Raw genomic sequence first — 26,762 nt, 5'->3', positions numbered from 1 at the left:
CACTTGTGCGGACATTTTTTAGAAAGTATTGTTGCAATATGCTTATTTTTATATCATGGAGAGAGGGAAGAAGGGTTAGGGGGGATAAATGAACATGGGAAAGAGAGAGAGGGGGATAATTGACTTAAATACCTTCTGTCACGTACATGCTTACAGTATGTGTGTGCATGTGTGGAAAGGGGTTTAAAACAACTTTTCCTCCTATTGTCTCACTCACCTCCCCAGCGGGCATCTAAATTGAGCACTCCCAACCCAAAACTGTCCCGCTACACCTCAATTACACTACCACCACCAGAATTAATTAAAGGGCTTACACTTCAGGAGTTCTCCATCCCCCTTATACTAGAAAAAATATGTAATTAAAACAAATACCCAAAACATACAATATATAAATACAGACAGTTTACAAAATAAACAGGAATAAAAATAAAAAACATAATAGTTTACCAACAATTGATATTAGTTTCTACAATAGGTCACAAAGTAAGTGTAACAGGGTATGTCCCATAAAACCTCTCTTTCCCCAATATTATGTCTGTCATGTAAGCCCCTAATACATTCAGGGCAGTAACAGGTTAATCTATGGGCCAGTGACCCCTCTTATGCTCCACTTGTAAGTGAAGGAAGTAAGGTGGTATCTCATGTCCTGTGTAAGCCTATCAGGGATAGGTACAGTTCATGAGCCCGCCCCTTCCAGAGACTTCCAAGTGGGAGTATCAAATTTAGTTACTCTTGCTCTGGGAGGAGAAGAGAGCAGAGGGCAATCAGTCTTCCCCATCGGGGGGCAAGTATGCCCACCCCAGGCTTAGGCCTGGGGAACACCAAGACTCAAGGCCCCCGACTATCGGGGTATGCACCTTCCAGGAGTCTGAGACTTCGGAGAATCTACTCTGCTGCAATGAAGAGCTGCAGTGATGCACAATAAACCCTTGTTCAATATACCTCTGCTTGGATGTCAGTTCCTGGGCAGGAGGGTTAAGAGGTGTTGTGTTGGGAGCTGATGTCCTGAAACCCGGGAGCCCATCACAACTTGAGGCGCTGAAGTACCAACAAATGAACTCAGAGCTCACCATATGCCTGTCCTGGTCTCACTACCATCATGTAGACGACCCAGTATTTCCTGGAGCGTAACAGGTACCGCACCACACACGTTAGTAATGCAGTGTATCTCTCAGAGGGGGGAACATGTGTTACATAAGATATAGGGAATCTACATGGTATCAAGTATACCACATATCTGGATGAACTCTGACTATAGATTCACAACCGTCCTTTTTAAAACGAAGCTTTTCGAACCCTTTGTAGGTGCTTCTTATGTACCACTCATCCCTCCCCCTGGTGACAGTTTTATGGCTGGATTCTCTAAGAGACAGGAGATTATTTAATTTAATCGGAGATAAACTCTCTCCCTGTAACCACCAGAGCACTGATAGCCACACCTTGGCATTCTATACACCTTTTTTTTCTCAGTCCCACTTTTAACTTTGCGAGGGAAACTAATTATCTGACATTTGCCACAATGATATCTTCTAACATTTAATATGGTTACACAGGAGTACTTCTGCCTGTTACTTTATATTATTATGGTTTGTGTCAGATAGTATGTAATTTACTGTGCATAATATGAATCTATAATGATAGTGAATGGGAGTGTCCTTTCTGTCAACGTTGGGTCTGCTGGCCAGGAATGGTCTCAGGACTTTATGACGTCCTTCGCAGCTTAACCCCTAACAGAGAGAATAATACCTGTAAACTGTCACGTGACATCTTAATGTAAGTGTAACCCATGTTCCCCCACCCTAAGGGAGAATCACTGCGATGGTGCTACCTGTTGGTTCCCAGGAAGGCCCTGAGCATCCGTCGGTTTTATTTGGGGATTAACAAGACAGGCTGGGTGGTTCTTTCTCATTGGTACAGCGCCTCCATTCCCACAGGGCCTATAGGAATAGGTGCAGTCCCCTGTGGAAAACACTCACACCTTCCCTAAAGAAACTACAGCCTCAGGCAGGAGTATATAACAGCAACTTGGTGTTTATTTCTTCACAGCAGTACAGCAGCACATCACAGCATACTGTACTCGCTCAGAAAGAGAGACTTACTTCCACTGGACCCTACATAACACAGCAGAAGATCACCTCACAGCTTGCTGCTCTCTTTATCCCTGGACTCAACCCCTAGGGCTTGAGGCCCCAAAGGTCTACTCCCATACCCCCTAATGGAGTATGGGGTAGCTGAAACCACTTCCCTGAGTGAGGGGAAGGAAGGTGAACCAGAGCCCTGGCTCCACACTTCCAACTTTGCACAGAACAGACTAGAATTTAGGCTGCATCCCCTTTTGTATCCAGGGGAGGGTCCTATGTCTGAGACCCTGATAGAGCAATCCCCCGGCCTTAGCCCCACTCCCCCTGTCACTCAAGGGAGTTGTTTACTGCAGTAAGTACAGGCAGATTTAACCCTAACACTGCTTGCGCTGGTACCAGGATGTATGTGTTAGGCAGAGGATTAGTAGCCCAGGGGATACCTGGCTACATAAGCATTTCCTACTCTTAATTGTATTATTTCCACCTTAAGTCATGCACCCTTCCCTCTTACACACACCAGAAGTAGAAAAAAAAGTGTTCTTTTAAAAAGAAAATGAACCGTTTGGTTGCTGGACTGCCCATATGCATTAACCATGGCATGACTTTATCGTGACACCTTCAAATAAATTAACATGTGCTCCTCTGGAGGAGATGAAAATACAGATGTAGAAGGGGTTATTGCCCACACGGGTGCATTATGGTCAGATATTCTGTGATATTTTGCATTATCACTTCCATTAAATCCTAGGGAAAATATAAGATGTTCTGCATAATGAGTGAAAGCAATTACCCTTGCTAAATATGTGCATGGGACACACCTAAGATAGAAACCTGGGAAATATGCAAATAAAACCATTTGAATAAACATTTGCATATTTCCTAGGTACTGTATGTGTCTCTCTCAGGTATTTGTGTCTCACAGGTTAATGCATATTTAAGTGAGCGTCTGGGAGTAACGCCAAAGTCAGGTATACAGAACATAGCATTATTTATCTGTGACTCTATCTAACTCTAATAGAGCTCAGTGATGCTGGTATGAATATCATTTCTGTTTTAATGAGCTCGTTACGAAGTATAATGGAGCGGCACTCCAAAAGGGATGAACGATTACATCTGTGCAGAAAACATTTAAATCTAATCCTAGAATCAATATAAATACAAAAAGTAGTATCAAAAAAGGTTAGAACAGCACATAATTACTCTATCCTGCATAGCACAGCAACTCAAAGTGTGTCAATAGCAATTACTCCATCAAAAGAAGTATAGACTAGCAAGTTAATAGTGTAGCATAATCCTGCTATGCAGGATAGAGTAATTATGTGCTATTCTAACTTTTTTTGATACTACTTTTAGTATTTATATTGATTCTTGGTTTATATTAAAAATAATTGCATAAATGTAATTGTTCATTCATTTTTGAGTGCCGGTCAATTATACTTTTAAAAAAAATGTTCTGCACCCAATGGTGGGAGTGCGGTACCTGTGCCCCAACTGAAGACACCGTTTTCTGAAAACAGGTGCGTGCGTGTTCCAAATCATTAGGAATAACAGCCAACACGCCAAGCTTTCTACTGGAGCCAAACCTGGTAAACGTCACAGTATTTGCTTTAGTGAATAAATCATTACTATTAACATGCATTATCTGAGATATTTTTCCTGGTAAATAAGCCAACAGAGCCTAGTGAATCTAAACCTAAATATGCACTTAGTGATAGGAAGAAAGAAGCATATGCATTTCAATATATAAATATATTTACTCCTAATAGAACAAGAGTTCTGAAACTACGTATTGTAGATGTATGGTAGTCTGTAACCTGTACCAAATGGTTATTTATCGGTGTGTGTGTGTTAACACAACAGCAGGGCCGGTGACGGGGGAGAGAGCTTGGACAAGTGTCCCGAGCCAGAGGTCAGGTCCAACATCCGTGTGGTCTGCCAGGCCTCAGTTCTCCCACCTGCATCAGAACTCTCTCTCCCCCCCACGACCCCCAGAACCACCACCCCCCCTCCTCACACCCCCCCCCCCCACATATTATTAACTCAAATGATAAACTGAATACAAAATACCTATATTGATTAAATAACAAATATTGAAATTGACTGTCTGCTTAACAGAGTTTAACATCAGAATGTAATTTTGCCAATTCAGCAAAAGAGTTTTGAAAGCCCCTTTCATAACACATCATATTGGGATTACAACTATGCAGCGAGCCCCCCAAATGTCTCCATCTCATCATTATCTCTCTTTAGTTATTCTTGTTGCAGCTGCAAAGAATTTAACAAATCTCATTATAAAATGTACGTTGCAGAACTCGTCTTTCTCCATGCAGTCACTCCTCAAACGCCGAGCGGATACAAAAAGCCCACCGATATACAAATGCTACTGTTACTGTGTAAACTTAATGGCACAAATGGCCTTTTCCAGCTTTTAACCCAGACTGAATATCATGAGTGCCATTTTCTTTTCGGCTTCGCTCGCCTCCGGCCCCGTTGAGTTTCACAAAAAAGGGAAAGAAGACGCCACAATATTGCTTAAATATATCAACTATATGTCTAAGAAATTGTTATATTTCTGTATAGAGGTAAATAAAAAGCGCTGGATACTGTAGTTATTGATTTCGTTAGTGGATCGTTATATATTTTGGAAACCCTGCAAGGATTGAGTAGGTGACGGTACTTTCCTTGCAATGCTGGGGCCCTGCTTGCAGTAATAGGAATGACTAAAATCCTGTGAGTTGTGTGTACAATTTTGAGAGCAAATTAAAGGAAACAACGGAGGCGCCAGAGCAGCATATTTTTGTCGTTTTAGATTTCATGGCAGAATAGATATGAAATCTCATCAGCTAAAATACTCAGAGCAGACATTTTTACATTTGTCAGAGCCTCGTTTTTCTGCTTCTTCTACAAAATCCAACGCTGATAAGCTTCAATGTTTATAAAAAAATATACTGTTTAGGTTTATTAAACGATACATTCTATAAGATATACAGCGGCCCTTTTTCTGCCACCTCTCTGTTATTGGCACATTGCAGAATTGGATCTGAGCAGCTTCCATCAATAGCTTCTGCTATCAAATTATTTTCTATTGCAGAGAGAATTATAAACACCCCTGCCTCTGTTGCCAGCAACTTGTTTGATTATATATGTATATAAATGAACTAGTGGTTGCTGTTTGAAATATAGGTGTTTTACTAAAATGCTACTGGGTTACCTGTAGGTGGGGACTCAGGAATTAAACCTAGACCAACCAATATGATTCCTAATGCATGCCATGTGTGCCCAAGCAGAAATAAAAAGTGTTACAGTAGGTGAAGGAAACACCTCATCCTCCCCCCTCCCACCCCCCCACCCCCCCTCCCCCCAGTCCCAATTTTTTTTTAGGAATCGGAATTTGTCCCTTCCTCTCTCATCCCCCTCACTCACTTACCTGTCTTAGGTGGATGGTGACAGCAATACTGACTCCATAACAGAGCAGTAGAAGATGCTATCAGTTGGAGAAGATGATCCCTTGGTCAGCAGGGTAGCAGGAAGTGTTTGATGGCTAAAGGCGGGCGGCAGTGGCAGCAGCAGCAGAAAAGTATGCATATCCATGTGAGCAGCAGGAGAAAAGCCGTGTAGGAGCGCGTCCCTGCGGTCCGACCCAGAAGTCTTCAGTGATTTTACTGAAGACTTCTGGGTGGACCGCAGACGGCTTTTTTCCTACCTCACGTGACGCCCGTGGCAATATGAGCACCTGACGTCACACCGCTCGAGCGACAGCGCGCTTGCTTTCACCCAGGACGAGGCCTAACAGTTTTCATTATCGCTCTAACTTCCTTTGGGGCCCGAGCTTTTAACTACGCTGCTAGCACTCTTTGGAACATCAGGTAGCCACAGGATGCGGAAGTGCAGATCACAGCTGAACAACAGGACTCCACAGGACAGCAGCGGTATAATAAAAAAGATACTTTATTGACACATCATGGTGCAGACAGGGATGGGTGCAAAAAATCTCCTCCTCTTATGCGTTTCACGCCTGTACGGCGCTTCGTCAGAGAGTGAAGATAAGTGTGCTGCGTTCCTCCTCTTATTAAGAATACTGATTGCCAGAAATTGCATTCAGCCGCCATAACCGGAAACCGGAAGTGACGTCGACTTGGCCCCAAAACCGGACGTGGCGTATCGCAAGGTATGCGATCCAGTCTTTGTGTATAAACTATCTGTGTAGTCATGGTGATGATTACGTCATCTCTTATAATGGAGCAGGGGAAGGAATACTACATCAGAGGGAACGCAGCACAAATACCTTGCTACACAGCAAATTTTGCATAAAAACGCAAGGTATATTAAAAACAAATATTGATATTAGAACAGTGTATCAGAGGACACATAGAAAAACAATGGCATAGATAAATATGTTTGTTCTCAAATGTAATAGAACACGTGCATTTTGGATCAAAACAAAAAGATCAAGTATACAGACACAAATTCATATTGTGCGTGTAATATGCACAGTGTATCATTGATTAAAGAAACATGTATATAGGGCAACAGGACATATGAGAATCATTCACATAGAGAGAGTCTATATTTGCAATAGATATAATATAACGATATTGAAAAAGACATAACTCTGTTCATATTTATACATTCGTGGTTATAATATACAATATACTCAATTATTGTCAGAGGAAGTGTTTAAGCTCCCAATCGGTATTTATACCCCCGGGTGATAATGACCCGAGGGTATAAATCCTAAACATTTCTCTTTGGTTGAGAATGCCTTCTCTATTTCCTCCCCTAGTATGTTTGGGGATATGTTCCAGAGCGTTAAATGTAAATGTATCAATTGAGCCAAGTGGGCAGTCATCAAAATGTTTTGATACAGGTAAATTTAAATCATTCTTTTTAATTGAACGTAAATGTTCTGAAATTCTAATTTTTAATGGACGAATTAGTTTTACACGTCATAAAATGATTAATTTTGTATTTTTGACCTGTGTGTTTACTAATAACTTCTGACAGAGGAATGGCATATTTGCAATATGTACAATTCCCACACTTGTATTAGTAAACACACAGGTCAAAAATACAAAATTAATCATTTTATGACGTGTAAAACTAATTACGCAGTGTATAGATTGAACTGTGCTTGTGGCAGCATATACATTGGAAGGACGATTCGTCCATTAAAAATTAGAATTTCAGAACATTTACGTTCAATTAAAAAGAATGATTTAAATTTACCTGTATCAAAACATTTTCATGACTGCCCACTTGGCTCAATTGATACATTTACATTTAACGCTCTGGAACATATCCCCAAACATACTAGGGGAGGAAATAGAGAAGGCAATCTCAACCAAAGAGTTATGTCTTTTTCAATATCGTTATATTATATCTATTGCAAATATAGACTCTCTCTCTATGTGATTCTCATATGTCCTGTTGCCCTATATACATGTTTCTTTAATCAATGATACACTGTGCATATTACACGCACAATATGAATTTGTGTCTGTATACTTGATCTTTTTGTTTTGATCCAAAATACACGTGTTCTATTACGTTTGAGAACAAACATATTTATCTATGCCATTGTTTTTCTATGTGTCCTCTGATACACTGTTCTAATATCAATATTTGTTTTTAATATGCCTTGCATTTTTATGCAAAATTTGCTGTGTAGCAAGGTATTTGTGCTGCGTTCCCTCTGATGTAGTATTCCTTCCCCTGCTCCATTATAAGAGATGACGTAATCATCCCCATGACTACACAGATAGTTTATACACAAAGACTGGATCGCATACCTTGCGATACGCCACGTCCGGTTTTGGGGCCAAGTCGACGTCACTTCCGGTTTCCGGTTATGGCGGCTGAATGCAATTTCTGGCAATCAGCATTCTTAATAAGAGGAGGAACACAGCACACTTATCTTCACTCTCTGACGAAGCGCCGTACAGGCGTGAAACGCATAAGAGGAGGAGATTTTTTGCACCCATCCCTGTCTGCACCATGATGTGTCAATAAAGTATCTTTTTTATTATACCGCTGCTGTCCTGTGGAGTCCTGTTGTTCAGCTGTGATCTGCACTTCCGCATCCTGTGGCTACCTGACGTTACACTCATCCTCGCAGAAGCACGCATCCAAGAAGACAAACGGGCATGGTTTACGTGAGTCACTGTACTTCAATATTGTACTGGGAGGTATACTACAGGTGTTCATAGGTGTGTGTTAGACTTGGTCCATATTGGGAGTGATGTGGTGGGGCTTATCTATCTCCATTCACCACACTCACCAGGACATTATACATATGTCTTAAATTGCACGCTCACCTATATACCTTAGCACTCACTCATTTATCAGACACCCAGCCCAGTGTTCCTCTTCAATCAAGAAATTACCATTGATAACATGTTTATCACCTATGGTCATTAGAGCACTATCATTGAACTATGTTTTCCACTCTTTGGAACAGTCTGCCTCTTACAGTTCAAGAGGCCCCCTCACTGTAAATCTATAAAAAGAGGCTCAATACCTATCTGTTTAACCAGACATCTCATTAATGAACCACAACCTGTCCGGCATTTAATACTGTAGCTACACTATCGTCCCATCCTGTATTACATCTTTCCTTGTGTTTTGTTCTCTTTTAAAACCTTAATGTTTTCTTCTTCCCTTTTTATAACTGTGAAGTGCTTTGAGTCCCATTGGAAGAAAAGCTCTACATAAAGTTATTATTATTATTATTATTATTATTATTATTATCCAATTGGTTTCTGTACGCTGAGATGCCATCATCAGCGTAACTGTTAATTAACAGACAAAATAATTCCTTTTCAAATTAAAACAATATTAGAAACTATAGTAAATGTAATACATTTCCATTACTTAAGTACTGTGTTGCTAATAATAATAATAATAGCATGTTCTTGTATAGCGCTGCTAGGTTTACATAGCGCTTTACAGAGACATTTTGCAGGCACAGGTCCCTGCCGTGTGGAGCTTAAAATCTATGTTTTTGGTGCCTGAGGCACAGGGAGATAAAGTGACTTACCCAAGGTCACAAGGAGCTGCCACCGGGAATTGAACCAGGCTCCCCTGCTTCAAACTCAGTGCCAGTCAGTGTCTTTATGTAAGATGTGGTAGCATGTGCTTTCAATATTTGTTTCCCAGCTCAGTCAGCAGTTTATCCAAGAGCCAGGAATTTACTAGGTTTGTTCTTGAAGGCTACTTACAGTACATATTTGTTTATGGTTCATGTTTGTGGCATAGTTCAATCAACGAATATTTATCGATTGATAGTGTGCCTTTAAGCTTGAGTACTGGTGGTTTTAATGTTCATGGTTTTTAAACTTTAAAGAAAGAAAAAACGTACATGCGGAATTCTGAGAGCATAGAACTGTCCTTTTCTATTTGTTTGATCTTCATTAAGTCTAGATACAAACTACTCCTATTTAGAAATGGCCAAACTTACACAAATTCTGTGTTTTTACGTAAACTCATAGAAAAGTTGTAAAAATCATGATCGATCAAACATTTCCAGCACACAGAATGCATTTTCTTCTTACATTAGTAAGACTTCTTAGCAGCAATTTGTTTTCAGATTTTGTTTTCTGAATTGTGCTATTGTTTCAAACTTTTTCTGATATAGATGTAGCAGCGTTCCCCTACTTACCTCCGGTAACTGCTCCACTGCCCAGCTGGCCGGCGGAGCGCCACGCAATCAGGGAGTTTGTGGGGGCGGCCATTTTGTAGCACTGCATGCATGCGCAGTGTCGGCAGTGCGGCGCCCATCTTGTAGTGGCTTCACACTGACTCAAACGGGTCTACAAATCCCAGAATCCTCAGGGGGAGGGTTGAACACATGGGCTGATCCATCCAATGGAATGTATGCAGCCTGGAGGAGCAGGATATCCTCTGCAGGCAGAAAGCCGCAAATTCAGTCTGACGGAGGCGGCAAGGGAAGAGGTAGTGTCCAGGGAGCTAGTAAGCCCCTGGACTAGGCCCGACTACCCCAATGGCCCATGTTAGGCCCTGAGCCAAATTCTAGTTCAGTATTGTAGGAAAATCCCCAGATAGGGATCCTCATCACCTTAGAACTACAGTGTCCTAAAATATGGACTCCTTACCATAAAACAGTATTCCATGATGCTGCAATAGGTGCAGAGGAGCCGCAAAGGTGGATGGAAGGTGTTAATGATGTGCAAATTGGATTGTACTCTTTGGAAAAGAGCCATGTAAGAGTGAAAATGATTACCGTTTATAAATACTGTACTGTATATCGTAAAAAAGAGCTGGCGGATAGTGAGATAATGCAGGAGGGTAGTGTAATTTCATAATGTATAACATACCTGAACTGTAATTAAATCTGGTTAGGTGGCAATCTATTTAGGATACTAATATATTTTGCTATTATTGTATATTACTTAGACCGCAAAGAGATATTTAGGTGTTCAGTTTAGTGAGCGGTTCTATCTTTGCACATATATTAAACAGAAAATTATATACCGCTAGTACTCCATACAATAAATGGATATGGTAGGGATACAAATGTCTGGGGAGCTGTAAAGATCTCATACAATTATATCTAATCCCATTTCACTGTGCACCCCACAACTGGAACCATCTACCTGAGACTCTCACAGCCACCACCAGTCTAAGTTCTTTCAAAACTAAAGCTGTCTCACATTCTGTGATCTGTAACTGTTACAGTAAATTACTTTATCTTTAACTGTTCATGCAATGTCTTTATATAGAATGTGCAACCCTGTTCACCTAATGTAACCATGTATCTGTCATAATAACTCTGTGACCGGGCATAAAGTACTTGAAAACGACAGGTAACTTAGTGTATTACTTCCTGTAAAACATTTTATAAATAAATACATTTGTTTTTATTCAATTCAAATTGGCATTTGCTATGTGCATCAGAAACATTCATGATGAAAAAGCCTTTGTGATTTTTTTTATTAGACAGCACATTCAAATTATTTTGGTGTTTGTATACTTGTTTCTCATTTCAAAAGACCTCGTTATTTAACTGAGGTTATTTTAATGAAGAAATAAAACATGATACAGCCATATGTTACAGTCAGATAATCATTATGATTTCTCAGTGGTATTGTACATTGTGACTGTGGTTGTAATGTTAGCTCTATCAACATCCTTGCCAAACTAAATCCCATACTGAATGCGTTTTGTTCTATAAATACTAGAAACAATGGTATTCTTATTTTCTTGACCAGTATAAACATATTACCACCTTTCATATACTTCTCAGATCAACAGCCGTTCAGGCTTTTTTCGGCCTAAAATTACTATTGAAATCTATGGGGATATTTGACCGAAAGCGACCCAAATAGCAGAAAAGGTCTTTATATAATCCATGACTTTAATGGGGTTGAAACAAAGTAGAAAAACAACATACTGTAGTTTAAAAGGACATTTTAGTACATTGGTAGATTACCATAGAGAGTACCTTTTAACCTAAGGAGTTTTTTTTTTTTGGCTTATTGTTTTTGAACAGACTAAAAATAAGATTGAAAAAAGTCATTTTGTAGCTCCAGAACTTTGGGAATGAAAACAAATGGGCTGGGGAGGAAGACATGTGGAATTGGAGGTCAGGGTACAATATTTTGAAGCTCACAGAGCAGTGTTGGGACACAATTATTAAAATAGATAGAGTTACTGTACTTGCAAAGCTCATTAGAATCACATTAAAAGCAAAAACTTTCGAGAAGTAGCACCCAAACTTTTCATCCAGGAGGCAACATAGTATTAACACATATACAGAACCTGGGCACAGAACGAAACCGAAGGTGACACATATAGTATTTAAGTTAAATTCCTGGTGATATCATAAAGTGTCTTCAAAGTGGTTATACAGTACATGTGTGTTTTAAAAAGCACTGCTAAATTATAGGTATTAAAGACTACTACTATGATTACTCTTAGTAGCTTTGCTTAGCCTGCACAAAACAAATTACCATGACTTGTTTTACTATTAAATGTTGCTATAATACTAGTAAAAAGTAAACAATTCTGTAACAAAAACAATGTTAGTAATCACAAAGTTATACAAGTGTAACCATTTTTTTCTATTAATTTCACAGTACACAGTGAGTTGTGATGAATTTGAACATGCCAAAGAGGGCATGTTTACGCATAGCACATTTAATCATTGACATTTCTCAAACACATGATACATTATTATCCAATTGTTGGAGGTGTACCAGCTCAGGTAAAATTTATTGAAAATGTTATAGTGCAAATCACAAAATTGCAATTAAAATCAAGTGGCTTTTCTGTCTGTTATTGAAGCCTAGTCATTTTTCACATTTGCTTTCATTAGCAGCATTATAAAAACATAATTTTTCTCTTTTGTGCCAAATTCACAAATTCTTTTATATTGGATACATTTGCATACACCTGGTTTTGCCATAATTCTGATTTTTTTTCTTTATTGCTTACAGATATTGAAATGTTGATTGTTTTACATTCTTCGGATCATTTTACACATTTCTCTAGATAACACAGTGTGAATACAAATTCCTATGTGGAGAGGTTAGCAGGGAGTTCTCTGCGACCAAATATGGTATTGGTTGATATTCTACTCTTCTAGACCTAATCATTTTATTTTGGCATATTTTTTAATTTAATAAATTAAAAAAGATTGTTGAATGGTATAATATAATTTTTTAATTCTATAAAATACAGAGAGCTGTTTATTTTGAAAATATTTGTCCCTCCACAGCAATTTTAGTAGCATGGATCAAAGATCCCCCAGTGCACATTCAGGGTTCAACAGGCCCACTTGGTACCCGAGAAATCAGAGGTGGGCCTTGCATTGTGTGGGAGGCCCATAGCCCAAAACCCATTAAATGTTACTCCTAAGCGCAGATGGAGTAGGGACATTATTGCCATTGATTTGAGCTTCTACCCATCACCTATTATCCATCAGCTATTCAATTATAGTGCTTTCTGTGTTAAAAATGCCCGATGTCATCCTCCCACCATGTCCCCCTCTTGCCTGCCATACAGTACAGTATGTCACTCTCTCCCCCCGAATTAACAGATTCTCCCCATAGAGTATCATTCTGTTTCCCCAGCCCATATGTTACGCTTTCTTCCCATCTATGTCATGCTCTTCCCCATACATGCCATGCTTTTTTCATCCGTGTCACGCTCTCTTCCCCCACTTTCATGCTGTCTCCCCCCACCATGTCACCCTCTCTTCCCCCACTATGTCACCCTTTCTCCCCCTTCTTAGGTCACCACTTCTCTCCACCCATCTGTCACTCTCTCCCCCCCCCAAAGCCACTCTCTCTTCCTCTTTTGTCTCCCTCTCTCTACACCTTTTTCCACTCTCCCCCATTGTCACTCTCTCTCCCCCCTTACATCACCCACTCTCCCCTCTTTATCTCACTCCTACCCAGTGTCACCCACTCTCTCCCCCCGTTGTTTTATATTCTGTATGTGCATTTTATGTATATACTTTTCAAGTTTACAATGTATGCACAGCTGGCATTTTAGGTGGTTCGCCAAGTTTGATGGTTTGCTCATTCTTTTTACCAAATGAATGTACATATTATTAGCTCAATGAACACTCATTTAACAGATAGATAGTGCTATCAGTTATCCTATTAACCCCATAAGTGGAGCTGGAACCTGTACCTGGATCAATATTGTAGCTGTTTAATATACAGAGTATCTGCTTAAGGTTCACAACTGGCCCAGATCCACAAAGGGTGCTAATCTTTAGCACACCTTTACTCCTATTCATATGAAAGGGAGTTGAGGCATGCTGAAGCGTTGGACCCTTTTGTAGATCTGGTCTCTATGCTAATAACACGGCAGCTACCAGAACAATTTTAAACTTGCTCCAGAACTAAAAATAAACACAGCTTGATCACCTACCTTCTGGCTGGTATTGCGCTACGATTGTTACTGTCTGACCTGCACCCTTTAGTGCAGCAGCCGCCCGTTCATGCGAAGCACCACGAAGGTCAATGCCATTAACCTAAAGAGGATTTGCATAAAGAAGATATGTAACTCATGGCAAGATTAAACAATAACAAGGCATGTAACTTACTGCAGGGGCGTGCAAACTTTTTTTGCGGCGCCTCTCCTACCTTACCTTCTCCGTTGGCTGCCCCCATCCTTACCTCACTCGGCGTCAAATGACGCCGCGGGGGTCTGTGTGACGTCACGTGACCCGTGGCATCATTTGACAGCACGTTACCAGGGCAACCGTGACGTCGCATGACCCCGCGTTGCCATGGTTACGTGTGCTGTAGCCGGCTGAATCCCGGTAAGTAGAGGTTGCAGAGGCCTTGCGCGGTCCCCCGGCATTTAATTTAAATGCCTGGGGGGGGGGGGGGGAGGGGGGGTCTCTGCAACCTCCCATGCCCCCCCAAAAAAATCTCCCACCCCCCAGTTTGCGCACCACTGACACTGTATGGAAAGGGGAAATTATTAGAAGACGTAGTTTATGGAAAGGTGAAACAATAAGGTTTTCCTTCCATACACTATTCACAATTTGTATCATTTACTAACACACAAAATATTATGTGAGTTTTATTATTAGATTTGGAGGACTTTCAGGAAACCGGAGGAAGGGATTTAAATTTAATATTTCTGATCTGATTAAGTGATATTTGTATTTATATAAAAGGTTTTACCACATACATTGAGAGTTACCTCTCATTTTCAAGTATGTCCTTGGCACAGAGTTATAATGACAAATAATACATGGTTACAATACATAGTTACATTAAGTGAGCAGGGTTATACATTATATACAATACTTTGCATGCACAGTTAAAGATAATATATATTATAGGCGTATGTAACAGTTACAAACCAGATTAAACTGATTAATTGGTACAAAAGAGACAATCTTTTAATCAGTCTCCCAGTTCTACTGATCTTCACGTACCTTCTTGTTTTTGTCTTGTATTCCCTTTGCACTATTTGCCCCTTGTCTATTTAATAGTCCCTGCTTCTGTTGCTATTTGCATATAGCACTGCAGTTTCGTGCAGTTTACTTTAGTCTATCTTGTTCTTCCCTTTGTACCTCTTGCTCTCAGGGCCGCAAAACATTTCCTGGGTGCCAGGGCTAGAGTTTTGACCAGGGACTGCACCCCCGTCTTGGCGGTCTTGCAAGCCCTCCCCTTCAACACCTGTATTTCCCTCCCCCACTGTTTCTCACTCTTCCCTCCTCTCTTCCTCACTCTCCCCCTCCCCCTCTATCACTCAATCAGTCCCTCACTCAATCCCACTCCCTCAATCCCTCTCAGTCCCAATCCCAATTTTGCCATAATTCTGATTTTTTTCTTTACTGCTTACAGATATCGAAATGTTCATTGTTTTACATTCTTCAGATAAATCTCTCAAAGTCTTTCCCCCTCCCCCTGGCCACATATACACAATTCCTCCCACCCCACAATGCCTCCCCCCCCCCACAATACACACAAAATAACACCCAATAATAAAACAATACTACCCCCCAATACAAAATACAACTACTCCAAATAAAAAGCGCAACTACCTCCCCAAATAAAGACACAACAACACCCCCCCCAAATACAGACACCACCACTAACCCCCAAATACAAACACCACTACATTGTATCAGTTTTTATATATTTCTGTCTTTTGGGGGTTCCATGTAACCTCCGAGGGTTCCACACATCCTGATAAAAGTACAGAAAATTATAATACCATACCTGCAAACACAATCAATTCACACAATCTGTAAAATGATTAGTCCATGCTTAAATCGTTTAATCTTTCTAGGTGACTGCAATAGCTGTTTCAGTGCATCATTTAAATAAACTACTGCTTAGTAGCTCGGTTTGCAATTAGAAAAAGGGTGCTCTTTACCAAACATAACTTCATGTTTTTAGAAGGCTGTAGAATTCTTCCTGATTGCAGTGTTCTGCTCCAAAATTAATTTGACAGAGCGGAAATAGATTTTGATCATTTTGGCAGCAGCTTGTTGTTATGGGCAGATAATCACTAACCAATCTACACAGTCATCTCCTTGCCAACCTAGCTGAGATTCCGGAGGCGTTGTCCATATGTTAGAGTAAAAGATACTTTTACATTACTGCTGCTATGAGAAAAATGTGCAGTACAAGTTTTTTCTTACAGTAACTGGCCAAATTCACAACCACTCTTCCTTTGCCATTGCAATCGCTCCTCTGTACCCCTATGGAGGAAATCTCACACTTAGGCTGATTTTCTACACTTTAAAGTTCTCCTCTCCTGTTCTGACTCTGCTCTCTCTAAGGCTTAACAACACTACTGTACTTTTTCTCACTCATCGACACAAATCCAATCGACACTGTATTTTTGAAGTGAAACTTCTTTAGTGGCACCTATTCTTATGGGGCAAAACGGGAGAGATGGACACGAAATGCGAAACGGAAGTGACGTCACAGCCCCCCCCCCCCCCGCTCCCCCTACACGTCTGCTGTGACATGCGGCGGTGGCGATAGCTGCCGGCGCCGCTCCTAACAGCCGCCATTCTCCCCATACGTCCGCTGCAATGGCGCGCATGCGTATTACTAATGGCGACAACTACGGACTTCTGCGCAGAAGCAGAAGCAGCTGGCAGCGGCGCCGTTCCCCCAACATGTCCGCTGCCATGCCGCGCATGCGCAGTAGTCATGGGGATGCAGAGGAAAGACACACATGCGGTGGCAGCGGCGCCGTTCCCCCCACATGCCTGCGCCGCGCATTGCGCAGCACCATCAGAGGGGGGAGGGAGGAAGCAAGAGTGCCGAGTGAGCGCACACACGCGCGCGCGTTACCATGCCCTGTCGCCTCCTGGTACAGTAACAGGGGGGGAGGGTGAGCGTGATGTGTCCCCCGCAGCACCAACAGAGGGGGGGAGGAAGAGGGCAGAGATCCCCACGCGTGTTAAAGTGCCCTCCAGTACTCCCCTCCACCCCCCCATGGCCCTGTACCTTTGCCGAGGGGCTGACTGCAGCAGCTCCGCCAGGGGGAAGAGAGTGGGGGATGCTCCAGGCATGTCCTCTGCTAGAGGGGGGAGCTGCTCAGGAGACTCAAACAGAGCCCCCCGTGTCCGCAGCTCTCCCAGGGGCTGGGGGGAGTCAGGAGAGAGAGGGTATGTGTGTCATACACTGACTGACACACATAAACACACTGACTGACACACATACACACACTGACTGACACACACACACACACACACACTGTGTAACACACACACACACAGTGACTGACATACACTGACACAGACACACACACTGACTGACACACACACACACACACACACACACACACTGTGTCACACACACACACACACACACACACAGTGACTGACATACACTGACACAGACACATACACTGACTGACACACACACATACACTGACACACACACACACACACACACACACACTGACTGACACACATATACACTTAATGACACACATACCTCCGCAGGGGGGCTGGCTGCCGTAGGACACGTAGCCCGCAGCTCTGCCGGGGGGGGGGGGAGACTCAGACAGAGCCCCCCCGTGTCCGCAGCTCCGCCAGGGTGGAGGGAGTCAGGAGAGAGGGGGGCAGGACACAGTGAGAGACATACACACCACACACAGAGAGAGAAACACACACACACACACACACACTGACTGACACACACACCCAAGGAATTCAGTTACTATAAATATAGACGTGCAAATAGCTAAAACATGCGGTCAAACTTCTTTGTGTTTTGGAACTGAAATTGTGTTTTGATTTTTAATTAAAAACATCACCACCACAAATACAATTTCTTTGACAAAAGACAAAGAAGTTTCACTTACTATGCGCGTGCACAGCACACACAGATTTTTTTCTATATATTTCTATATTTTTTCTATATTTAACTATCTTCTCCGACCGTCTCCCACTTTCCATCACTTCTCCTTAAGCCTTTGCTGACTACCCTCAAAGGCAAGGTGATTCATTTTGTCCATCCCCCTCCTCTCTACTTCTACACTCTTGACTCATTTTCTCCTGTTACAGAGTTGGAAGTTTCTAAGCTGATTTTTATCTTTTCCCTCTACCACATGCCCCCTAAACCTGGCCTAATATCCCCCTTTTACATCACAGTAAATGGTACTACCATCTATACTGTCAATAAAGCACATTGCCTAGGAGGGACATTTAGCTACCCCCTTCCCTTCTCCATTCACATCCATGGCATGGTTAAAATGTGTTGCGTCCTCCTCTGTAATACTGCCAAGATCCACCTTTTCCTCCATCTAAAACTTGAATCCTCTCCCGTCTGGATTATTGTAACATACTGCTAACAGGCCTCCCTGCCTCTCAACGTTCTCCTTTCAATCAATCCAAAATACCGTTGCTAGAATAAATTCACTTTCTCCCAAAACAAGCTTCGCACATCTCCACGTTAAATCCATCTCCTGGCGTCACATCAAATTTTTGATCAAATACAGCGTCCTCCTCCTTACCTTTAAGGTTCTTACTCATCTGTTCCTCCATACATATCAGCTATCTCTCGTTATGCCCCTGCTGTCTCTGTTTGCAAGCACTCTACCCACAACTGCCTCCTCTCCACCCCTTATACTACTACTGCTCTCTCTCGTCTTAAAAGTTTCATCTTAATGCCCCGTACCTGTGGAACTCCCTCACACTCAGCATACAGCAAGCACCCCCTCTCGCCTTTAAGTAAAACCTTAAAACTCACCTCCTAAATTAAGCATTTCAATAGCCTGGACTTATGACTATTGTCCCACACCCACAGTCACTCCTACCAACCATTGTGGCCAAGAACTGCTATCTGCCGCACTTATTCTCTCACCGGCGGTCTCTTTAAGTCTCCCAACACCACTTATATTGAAAGCTCTTCAGAGCAGGGATTTCCTTTCCTGTTGCCTGATTTTGTTTGCACTTATTGTATTAGAATTTCCTGTACTGTGTTGTCTCTTTTTTTCTAAAGCGCTAAGAACATTGTGGGCGCTATGTAAATAAAGATAATACTGTACGTACATAATTGTAAGTTTGCTTATGTGAACTAGATGGAATAAATCAACTATTTAAACCTCTTCGTCTACTGAAGTAGCTGAATGCTCCAGGTTTCACTACTGTATTTCAGATTCATTGGCTGGGAGTCCTTAGAACACATTTGGGGCATCATGCCGATCTGGCTGTAACGGCCATGAATGGAAGCTACCGCCAGATCTGGTGCAATATCCCGCATCGTGCTTTGATGCCACCTGGCCTTAACCAAGCCCAAAAATATAATAGTGCAGAATGAGATTCGCCTCTAAAGGGGGACTCTGACAGGGACTTAAATGGGAGGAGTTAGGTATAAATTCCATGATAATTAATCTAATTGAGTGTCATTAGTCCTTAACCCCTTCCGTGCTATATAGATGTACAGCATACTCTACATGTCATTGTGTTTTGCTCATCTACTAGTACAGTAGGTGTTCATGATCAGCTTTATACAGCGGAAGCAGACAGATATCATATGAATAGAGTGGAAGCTGAAGAGCTTAGAAATCTGTGCTGCTAGTTTTGTTTACATATACATATTTTTTTACTTCATTTGAAACAAAGCTCTAAGCTATGTGGATATTTAATGTAGAAATTCCCTTACAAGAATTATTGTCCGAAAGAAACAATATGGCCACTGAAATTAGCCTCACTGGCAGCCAAAAGAGAGCCATGATATCTGTAGGTCCATCTTTGGGGACTACTAGTTCTGTAAGGGGTTAAATGACTTAAGGTGTTAACTGTGTGGGCTCACTCAGGGTTCTCCCCTCACCATCATGTTAAGTATTATGTCAATGTAAGGTTATATATAGTCACACCCTTATGTTCTAGAAGAAGGGTCTTCTGACTTTTGACTGGGGTCTTCATTGTGAGCCCTGCAAAATAGGTTGGTGTGCATAGTTATGTGTACCAAGATGTGTCGTGTCATCCCTTGTTGTTAGGAACGTGACCTTTAAGACAGCGCCTGTTAAAGAAATGGAGATCTTAAGGTGTGGGAGAGGGATGCCACTTGTTCTGGTCTCATAGGGTTGCCCCTACCACAGCCAGACCGCCATTGTCCTCACCGGGTTGCCGATACTGCAGCCGGTATTCATGTAGAACCGCCCGTTCAGCGGGTTCCTACTGCATCAGTCTCCCTAGAAGCGCCCCCCTATCTTTTCAGGGGTTGATGTCCAGAATACTATTATTTTACAAGAGTTCTGTCCAGATGCACCGTATGTCATTTTTTGTTTTTGTAAAAGTTCCTGGCGCCCATCTCTTTCCTATCCGCTTATTCACACCCAGCTTGCACGTACCCAGCACCCGGCAAAGGCCGGAGATACAGTACTGGGCACTGCCAAAGTAATGTACAGTATATAACCAATTTGATGTCACCTCCTTTAGAGCTGGGTAAGGAGGCTTACACATCATTGTGAGATGACACTGAAGCTTCTGATTGGGTGACCTTGCAACCACTGGAAAAAGTAGAAAATTAAGTGCTCCATGTATTAAGCATCGCACATTACTTTTTTGCCATAAATGTGCATGTCAACCTCAATTTAAATTGAACTGGTGTGAGCCACATTTCTTCAACTGCACCAGCTGCGTTAAAAATAATGGTTTAATTTTCATTTGAAATCTTTTTAGATATGGTGCACATTTTATTAAGGTTTAACGCACAAATTACTTATTTAAAATATTAGTAAATAGGCCCATAAAGAACTCCACATTTGGGGATCGGCAGTTCAGCTCCGAAAGACCCTTTGGTTTATATTGGATAAGAATACAGGATAAAGAATAAATATATAGTACTTGATTTGGGGAGTAAATTGTTGCTTTAAAATACTAGATAGAGTTTGCATTTGAATAGTAAAGTTATTGAAGAAACTATATCTACTACATAAAATACAATACATATTGGTCTATTTTAAATGAACATGAAAAGGACAGGGTCAGATTTGAAGTCAGTCCCGTTATCATCTGTAAGAAAAAGATTGGATATGTCTGTGGCAACATTTCAAGTGATCACAATCCCTGTCCAAGGAATTTAGATTGTTATGATAACAATATAGCTTGCTATAGTACATGGAGGTATCTTGGGCTACTGTACTTTGTGCATTGTATAGTGGCTGGTTGAACAAAGCAACATCAGATAACTTGGGCACTTCCTTATTCACTGGAAGATTCCAGTTCCATACAACATTTTCCCAAGGAGATATGCAGATCGATTTCCTAACTTCAGATCTAGACAATCCTATACGAAGCTTACTAGGATCAAGATTAATTCTGTATGCAGCTCAGATCTATCAAGTCATTTATCACAAGTGAAAAATGCATCCAATAATACAATTCACTTTTTTTTAAGCAAACATTATAATGGACATATTATTTGGACAGGATTAGTCATTAAATACCACATAAATATATTCACCAATCCTGCTCAGTCTTTGTACTGTATCCCATACAAAGCATGTAGGAGTTACTGGTCCAATGTAAAAGACATACACATGTCAAGTTCAATGTTTATGGGAGTAACCTGTGGAAAAGAGACTTGATATATCAGTGGGTCAGATGCCACCTCTAAGGAATTCAGATTATTAAATTCACATACCAGCAAGACACAAAACAATCTGTTAGTCAGGGCCACAGCAGCTTTCCCATGGCCCATGACTTGTTTCCAAAGGGGCCCCCCATATTGGCAGCTCTGTGAGCCCCATTTTCCTCTAATTCTCTCCCTGTTCTCACACTCCCTCCCACCCCCCCCCCTCTCCCTGTTCGGATGCATTTCTCTCCCCACTCTCATTGCGCCCCTCTCACTTAACCCCCGCCTCTCTTACTCAATTCCTCCTTCTCTCACTCAATCCTCCTTAATTTCATTCAATCCCCCACTCCTCTCTCACTCAGCGCCCACTCTCACTCATTCAATCCCCCACTTCTCTCTCATTCAATCCCCCAATCCACCATAAGTATTTTAACTTGCCAGGGAGCCTCCAGTCCCAAAGTGGATGGATGGGAGCTGGGGCCCCGTGGGTGGATGCAGAAGTTGTTTCTGACTTCCATGTGGACCAAACCTCTGGCGCCGTCCGAGAACACCGAGGGGAAATGGCGTGAGACAAAGGACCCACAGCAGGGGAGAGCTGGGGCCCCGTGGCAAACAAAGGCTCTGCAAGGTGGATGCGGAAGTTGAACCTGAATTTTGGCTGGCCCGAACTTCCAGCACCAACCCGACCCCCGGACCACCCCTTGTCAGCGGCCTAGTTACAGTATTTAGTAAAGAGTTCTTCTTTATAGCAAAGGTAACATCAATACTCATTCCTCTCTCGCCCCACCCCCGAAAGCATTTATTAAAAACCTAATGCACCTACTTACTTCTGCCGTCTTTTTTCATTTTAAATTATGTGCTCAGTTATTTGTGGCAGAAGTTCTTCTTTCCTTATATTTCCCCTTATACAGTATCTGCTTTTAACACCATACTGTACATATTTAATCTACTATCTATGTTAAGCATTGTGTACATGGCTGTAATTAAAAAAAAATAGTCATCATATTGTACTGTGCACTTTTACATTACTTAACTTGAATATGTTTATTATGAACATTTCTTATTTATCATGTTTGATTACATACACAAATTGCTCAATGACTTTGGAGAGAGAGAATTCCCAATCCTTCACTGCCATCTTGTGGAAAGGAGCTAAACTCCGGGAGATTTAATACTGTGTATAGCACACAGCATTTATGGTTATTAAAGAACAAAACACTGTCGCAATTTTGGAAGCAAATTTGTTCAAGAAGGTAAGCAACACCATTATTTGTTTCTTAAAACTACAGTCTCTGTTTTTCATTTGGAAGAAATTGATTGATGCAAATTAAATGTACAGTAGGTTGTCAAAGGGAGAGTGCATAACCTAAAGAATAAAAGTACTGTCATTTGTTTACCTGGCAAGGGAAGAATGCAGTATGTATGTACTGCATGTGCTACTATTCCAATAAGGAAAACTATAGGCGTTATTAACTAAAGCCCCCCCAGCTGGAAAATTGGGGCAAAACCAGTGCAAAATAATTGCACCAGATATATCTAAGGGAAAAATCCTATTGCTTTCATGGGATTCCTTTTCTTTGATAAATATGTGCCGTTCTTTGCAATGATTTTGCCTCCGTTCTGCAGTCAGAAGACTTTAGTAAATTGGTGCTATTTATGAAGTTTTCTTTCTTTTGAAAAATAATACAAAAAGTAAATTGCATCAAAAAATCTATTTCTCCCCTAAAATAATTCACGGGATACAGTCCGTTGGTATGTAGCCGTTTTTAGGTGTGGGGGGGGGAGGGGGGCGTGGCCAAAACTGGTCAGTGGGCGAGGCATGACGGGGCGTGGCCATGATGTACATTTTCTAATCCGTGTATGTCCGTGTGTGTGTATGTGTGTCCAGCATTGAGGAAGGATCCACCCCCCTGCCGGCGATCTCCCCTCCTCATTGGCTCCCTGCCACGCCACGTGACACATCGCCGCTCGGGATCACAATCCTATTGTCGCCCCTGCTGGCTGACGCCTCACAGTGTGTAGTGAGCCTGGCACCGAGGAGGGACCGGGGCCAACTATAGAGGCAGTAAAAAGCTGGTGAGTGGTGCGCACGCGGTCATGCGTGCCGCCGGATGCAGCGGAACCCAAGCCTTGTTCTTTGTATGGTATGCGTCATGTTCATACATGCATTAAGAATTGTTTGTGTCTACTTGCTTTTGCCTTCTATGCCCAAAAACAAATGTCATGGACAAAGGTGACACATTTATGATGCACTGTTTGCATGTACATGTTTCTAGTTTGCAAACGGAAGTAAGGAGAGTTGTATTCATGCTTTGCTTGTGACAGAATGGGGATCAGACCTTCAGTACAGTGCTACAGATGTAGCAGCCATAATTGCTGCGGGAACAGACACCATTTAATAACATTTGGAGGTAGTTCTACCGCGCTATTGATACAGCTGTGGGGCGCCAATGGGTGCAGTAACGGCACCTACTGTACATCTGTACTCCAAACTTTATGTCAAAATTATCCACTTGTCTCTTTTTTTCTTATACCCTCAACTGTTTTATGAAGAATGCAGTGGGCATTGTAATATTTATGACACATCTAATTTTATTTTTATGTGTGACAACGTTATCTTGCATTCTCCCCATTACTTTTCCCAAATCTCCACAAATGTCTATATTGCTCTGTAGCTCAGGTCCACCTCTGGGCTTACCCGGTGGCCCCTTACCTTCCGATCTGCTGCGGAAAAGTGCCAGTAGCCGTGCAGGCGATTGTTTCGCCGGCGCCCTCTTTTGCAGGGTGCCGCCATGTTAGAATGGTCCACGCATGCGCAGAAGGATGCTGACAGCCCGGCGGCCATTACAGGAATTGCACTTGCGCAGGAGGACGAGCGACGGCCAATATGTGCGCATGCATGCGCGGTAGATACAGCCAGGCTCCGCGGGGACTTCAGTCTCCAGCAGGCATAGGGGCAAGCAGTCATGTCCCCAAGCACTGCTAATACAGCTGAGAGGATTCCCTGCTCCCAAGAAGATACAATTTGCACGCTGGAGACCACGTTAGTTGGAAGCTGGACACCGAGGGGGTAGGGTGTGAGTGCGCAGGTGCCTATGGCCAGAGACTCCCTGATAGGCCCCAGCTAGGCCCAACTCCCCTTAGTTTGTGGCTGCTACAGGGACAGGTCCATAGATAGGGAAACTGCCCCTGTAGCTTGTAGTGAGGGACATAGCCAGGACACAGAGGCAGCCTGGCTCTTGGTGGTCTGGGGACAGACCACCCCATGGAAGAGACTGTCCTTGAGGTGGATAGCCCACGTGGGGACCATCCCACGTGGAAGTACTGGAGTCGCGGATCATCCTTGGGTCCGTGTAACCCATTGCAGGACGCAGCGCGGCCGGGTGAGGATGCACCCGGCAGGTACCCTATGCACAAGTGCACCAACATACACTATAGTGGCAGCGCTGAGCACATATAAGGGTGAGGGGTTATACCCTAGTGGACACTAGAGTGGTTGGGTGCCCGAGGGCCCCGTCAGGTACTGTGGGGACTGTGAACAAGAGTGTGGGACACTGGGAGGGTGGTTACGACTGTGCAAGGCCTGGTGGGTAGGCTGTAACCAGTAGCCATACTATTGTTCTCTAGTAAAGTTGTTACTTTATGTTTTACCCATTGTGTGTGGTTATTGTATTAGCATATGTATATAGGTCCTGTAACGGGTAATTCCACACAGTAGAATCTATTACAGGTGGAGGCGCTGAAGAACACTGTACCAGTATACACCACAGGCTCCCTGCAGCAGAGGCTGAGACCTCCTCTGAGCCACAGATATTGCATCACACACACCGTAGCTACACATTCTCCAAGGGGGTGGGGGAAAGTGCGCTACAGCTCTATCAAGTCACAAATGTTTTTCCGCCAAAGTGCTCGATCACTGGAACTCATTTTACTTTTGAATTCACAAAGTCCTGTTAAGTCACTTAATGTGACATTAACCTAATTAAAATCAGATTATTCCTAATCGTGTTCAGCATTTTCAAAGGTGAATAATGTAAGGTTAAGACTTGTTTTCTCCAGTAAAGAGCTGTACGTTAACAACTACAGCTTTAAGTGATAATTACATGCAAAAGTTTGTTAAGGTTAAAGAAGGAACTGAAAGTCACGTTAGCTAGGTCATACTTAAATTTAGCATTACTCATATCCAGACCCTGAAATAAGGCATTACCAGAGTCTGGATGGGTGTAACATCACAGATAGGCACAACTTCACTAACATAGCCTTATTTTTAGTGTTATTTCTCTCATCTCTTTCTCAACTTTAGTTTAGTCTATATTTAGTCTATATTTATTAATATATTACTTAGCTATTGATTGGATAGGATAGGATATCCCTGCTTCAGCGCAGTCTCGCGTTCTTCCTTCTTCCTGGGATTAAGACCCAGTCAGTCCCAGCAGACTCCGCGACCACCGCGGGTCTAAAGAACTGTTCCAGCCTCTTCTTTAGCTGGGGAGTACTTTCTCTCTCTCCCCCCTTTCTCTGGGGAAAAGCAGTCTCTCTCGGAATGGCAGCTCTGTATCTGCATTAAAACCCTTCCTTGTTCATTCAGGAATCCATCCTGAATATCTGCAGCTGAAACTAGTTTCTCCAGGGGAGATTAATCCCTGTAGGCTGGAAAGCACACTTGCTGCAACACTCCCGCCTATACAGAGACAGTAATTGTATCACATATCCCCCACCCCAGAGTAACATTGTCCTGTGAAGCGGCCCGTGCACCATTCCCTGCATTCTTTGTCAGAGACGTCCGACATCTATCTCTTCTTTTTACTTACCTTCCAGTTGAAGACTTTTCCCATCGGGGCAATTACTAGTCCTTCTGGGCCTGCAGTTCGTGAAGATACACCTCCACCTTCCTCTTGTGCTCAGAGAGTTCATTATACCTTTGGTTGTTGCCTGCGGGTTAGGTGAAGGCTTAGTTAATGTTTGCTCAGACAGTTCAACCTTTACAATCTCGTTTTTTATTGGGGTAGTGTCCCCAACTATTACTGTACCCTTGACCTTTATGGATATTGGTTTCCATGGCATCTAGATGCTTGGGCATGGCCAATTCGTTTTCTTGAGATACTGGTGCTTTACTGTTCCGCAGAGCCTCCTTCTGTTTTAACTC

The 26,762-nt window shown here is 42.3% G+C and overlaps 1 protein-coding gene across 13 annotated transcripts in view; it reads right to left on the bottom strand.

Moving 5' to 3' along the window:
- Positions 1-26,762, bottom strand: part of DLG2 (discs large MAGUK scaffold protein 2) — a 1,892,764-nt gene that overhangs the window by 513,764 nt on the left and 1,352,238 nt on the right. For all 13 annotated transcript variants that reach the window (XR_012800043.1, XR_012800042.1, XM_075592575.1 and 10 more), the window contains one exon: positions 13,980-14,082. Coding sequence is in view for 11 of the 13 variants with exons in the window: in XM_075592575.1 (XP_075448690.1) it covers positions 13,980-14,082 (103 nt within the window). In the remaining 2 variants the exon portion in view is untranslated. The remainder of the gene's footprint in view (positions 1-13,979; positions 14,083-26,762) is intronic.

The sequence above is a fragment of the Ascaphus truei genome, chromosome 3 (assembly GCF_040206685.1).
Source record: "Ascaphus truei isolate aAscTru1 chromosome 3, aAscTru1.hap1, whole genome shotgun sequence".
Lineage (NCBI taxonomy): Eukaryota > Metazoa > Chordata > Amphibia > Anura > Ascaphidae > Ascaphus > Ascaphus truei.
The sequence above is the reverse complement of the archived record's forward strand: the minus strand, read 5'-3'. Positions and strand labels throughout refer to the sequence as shown.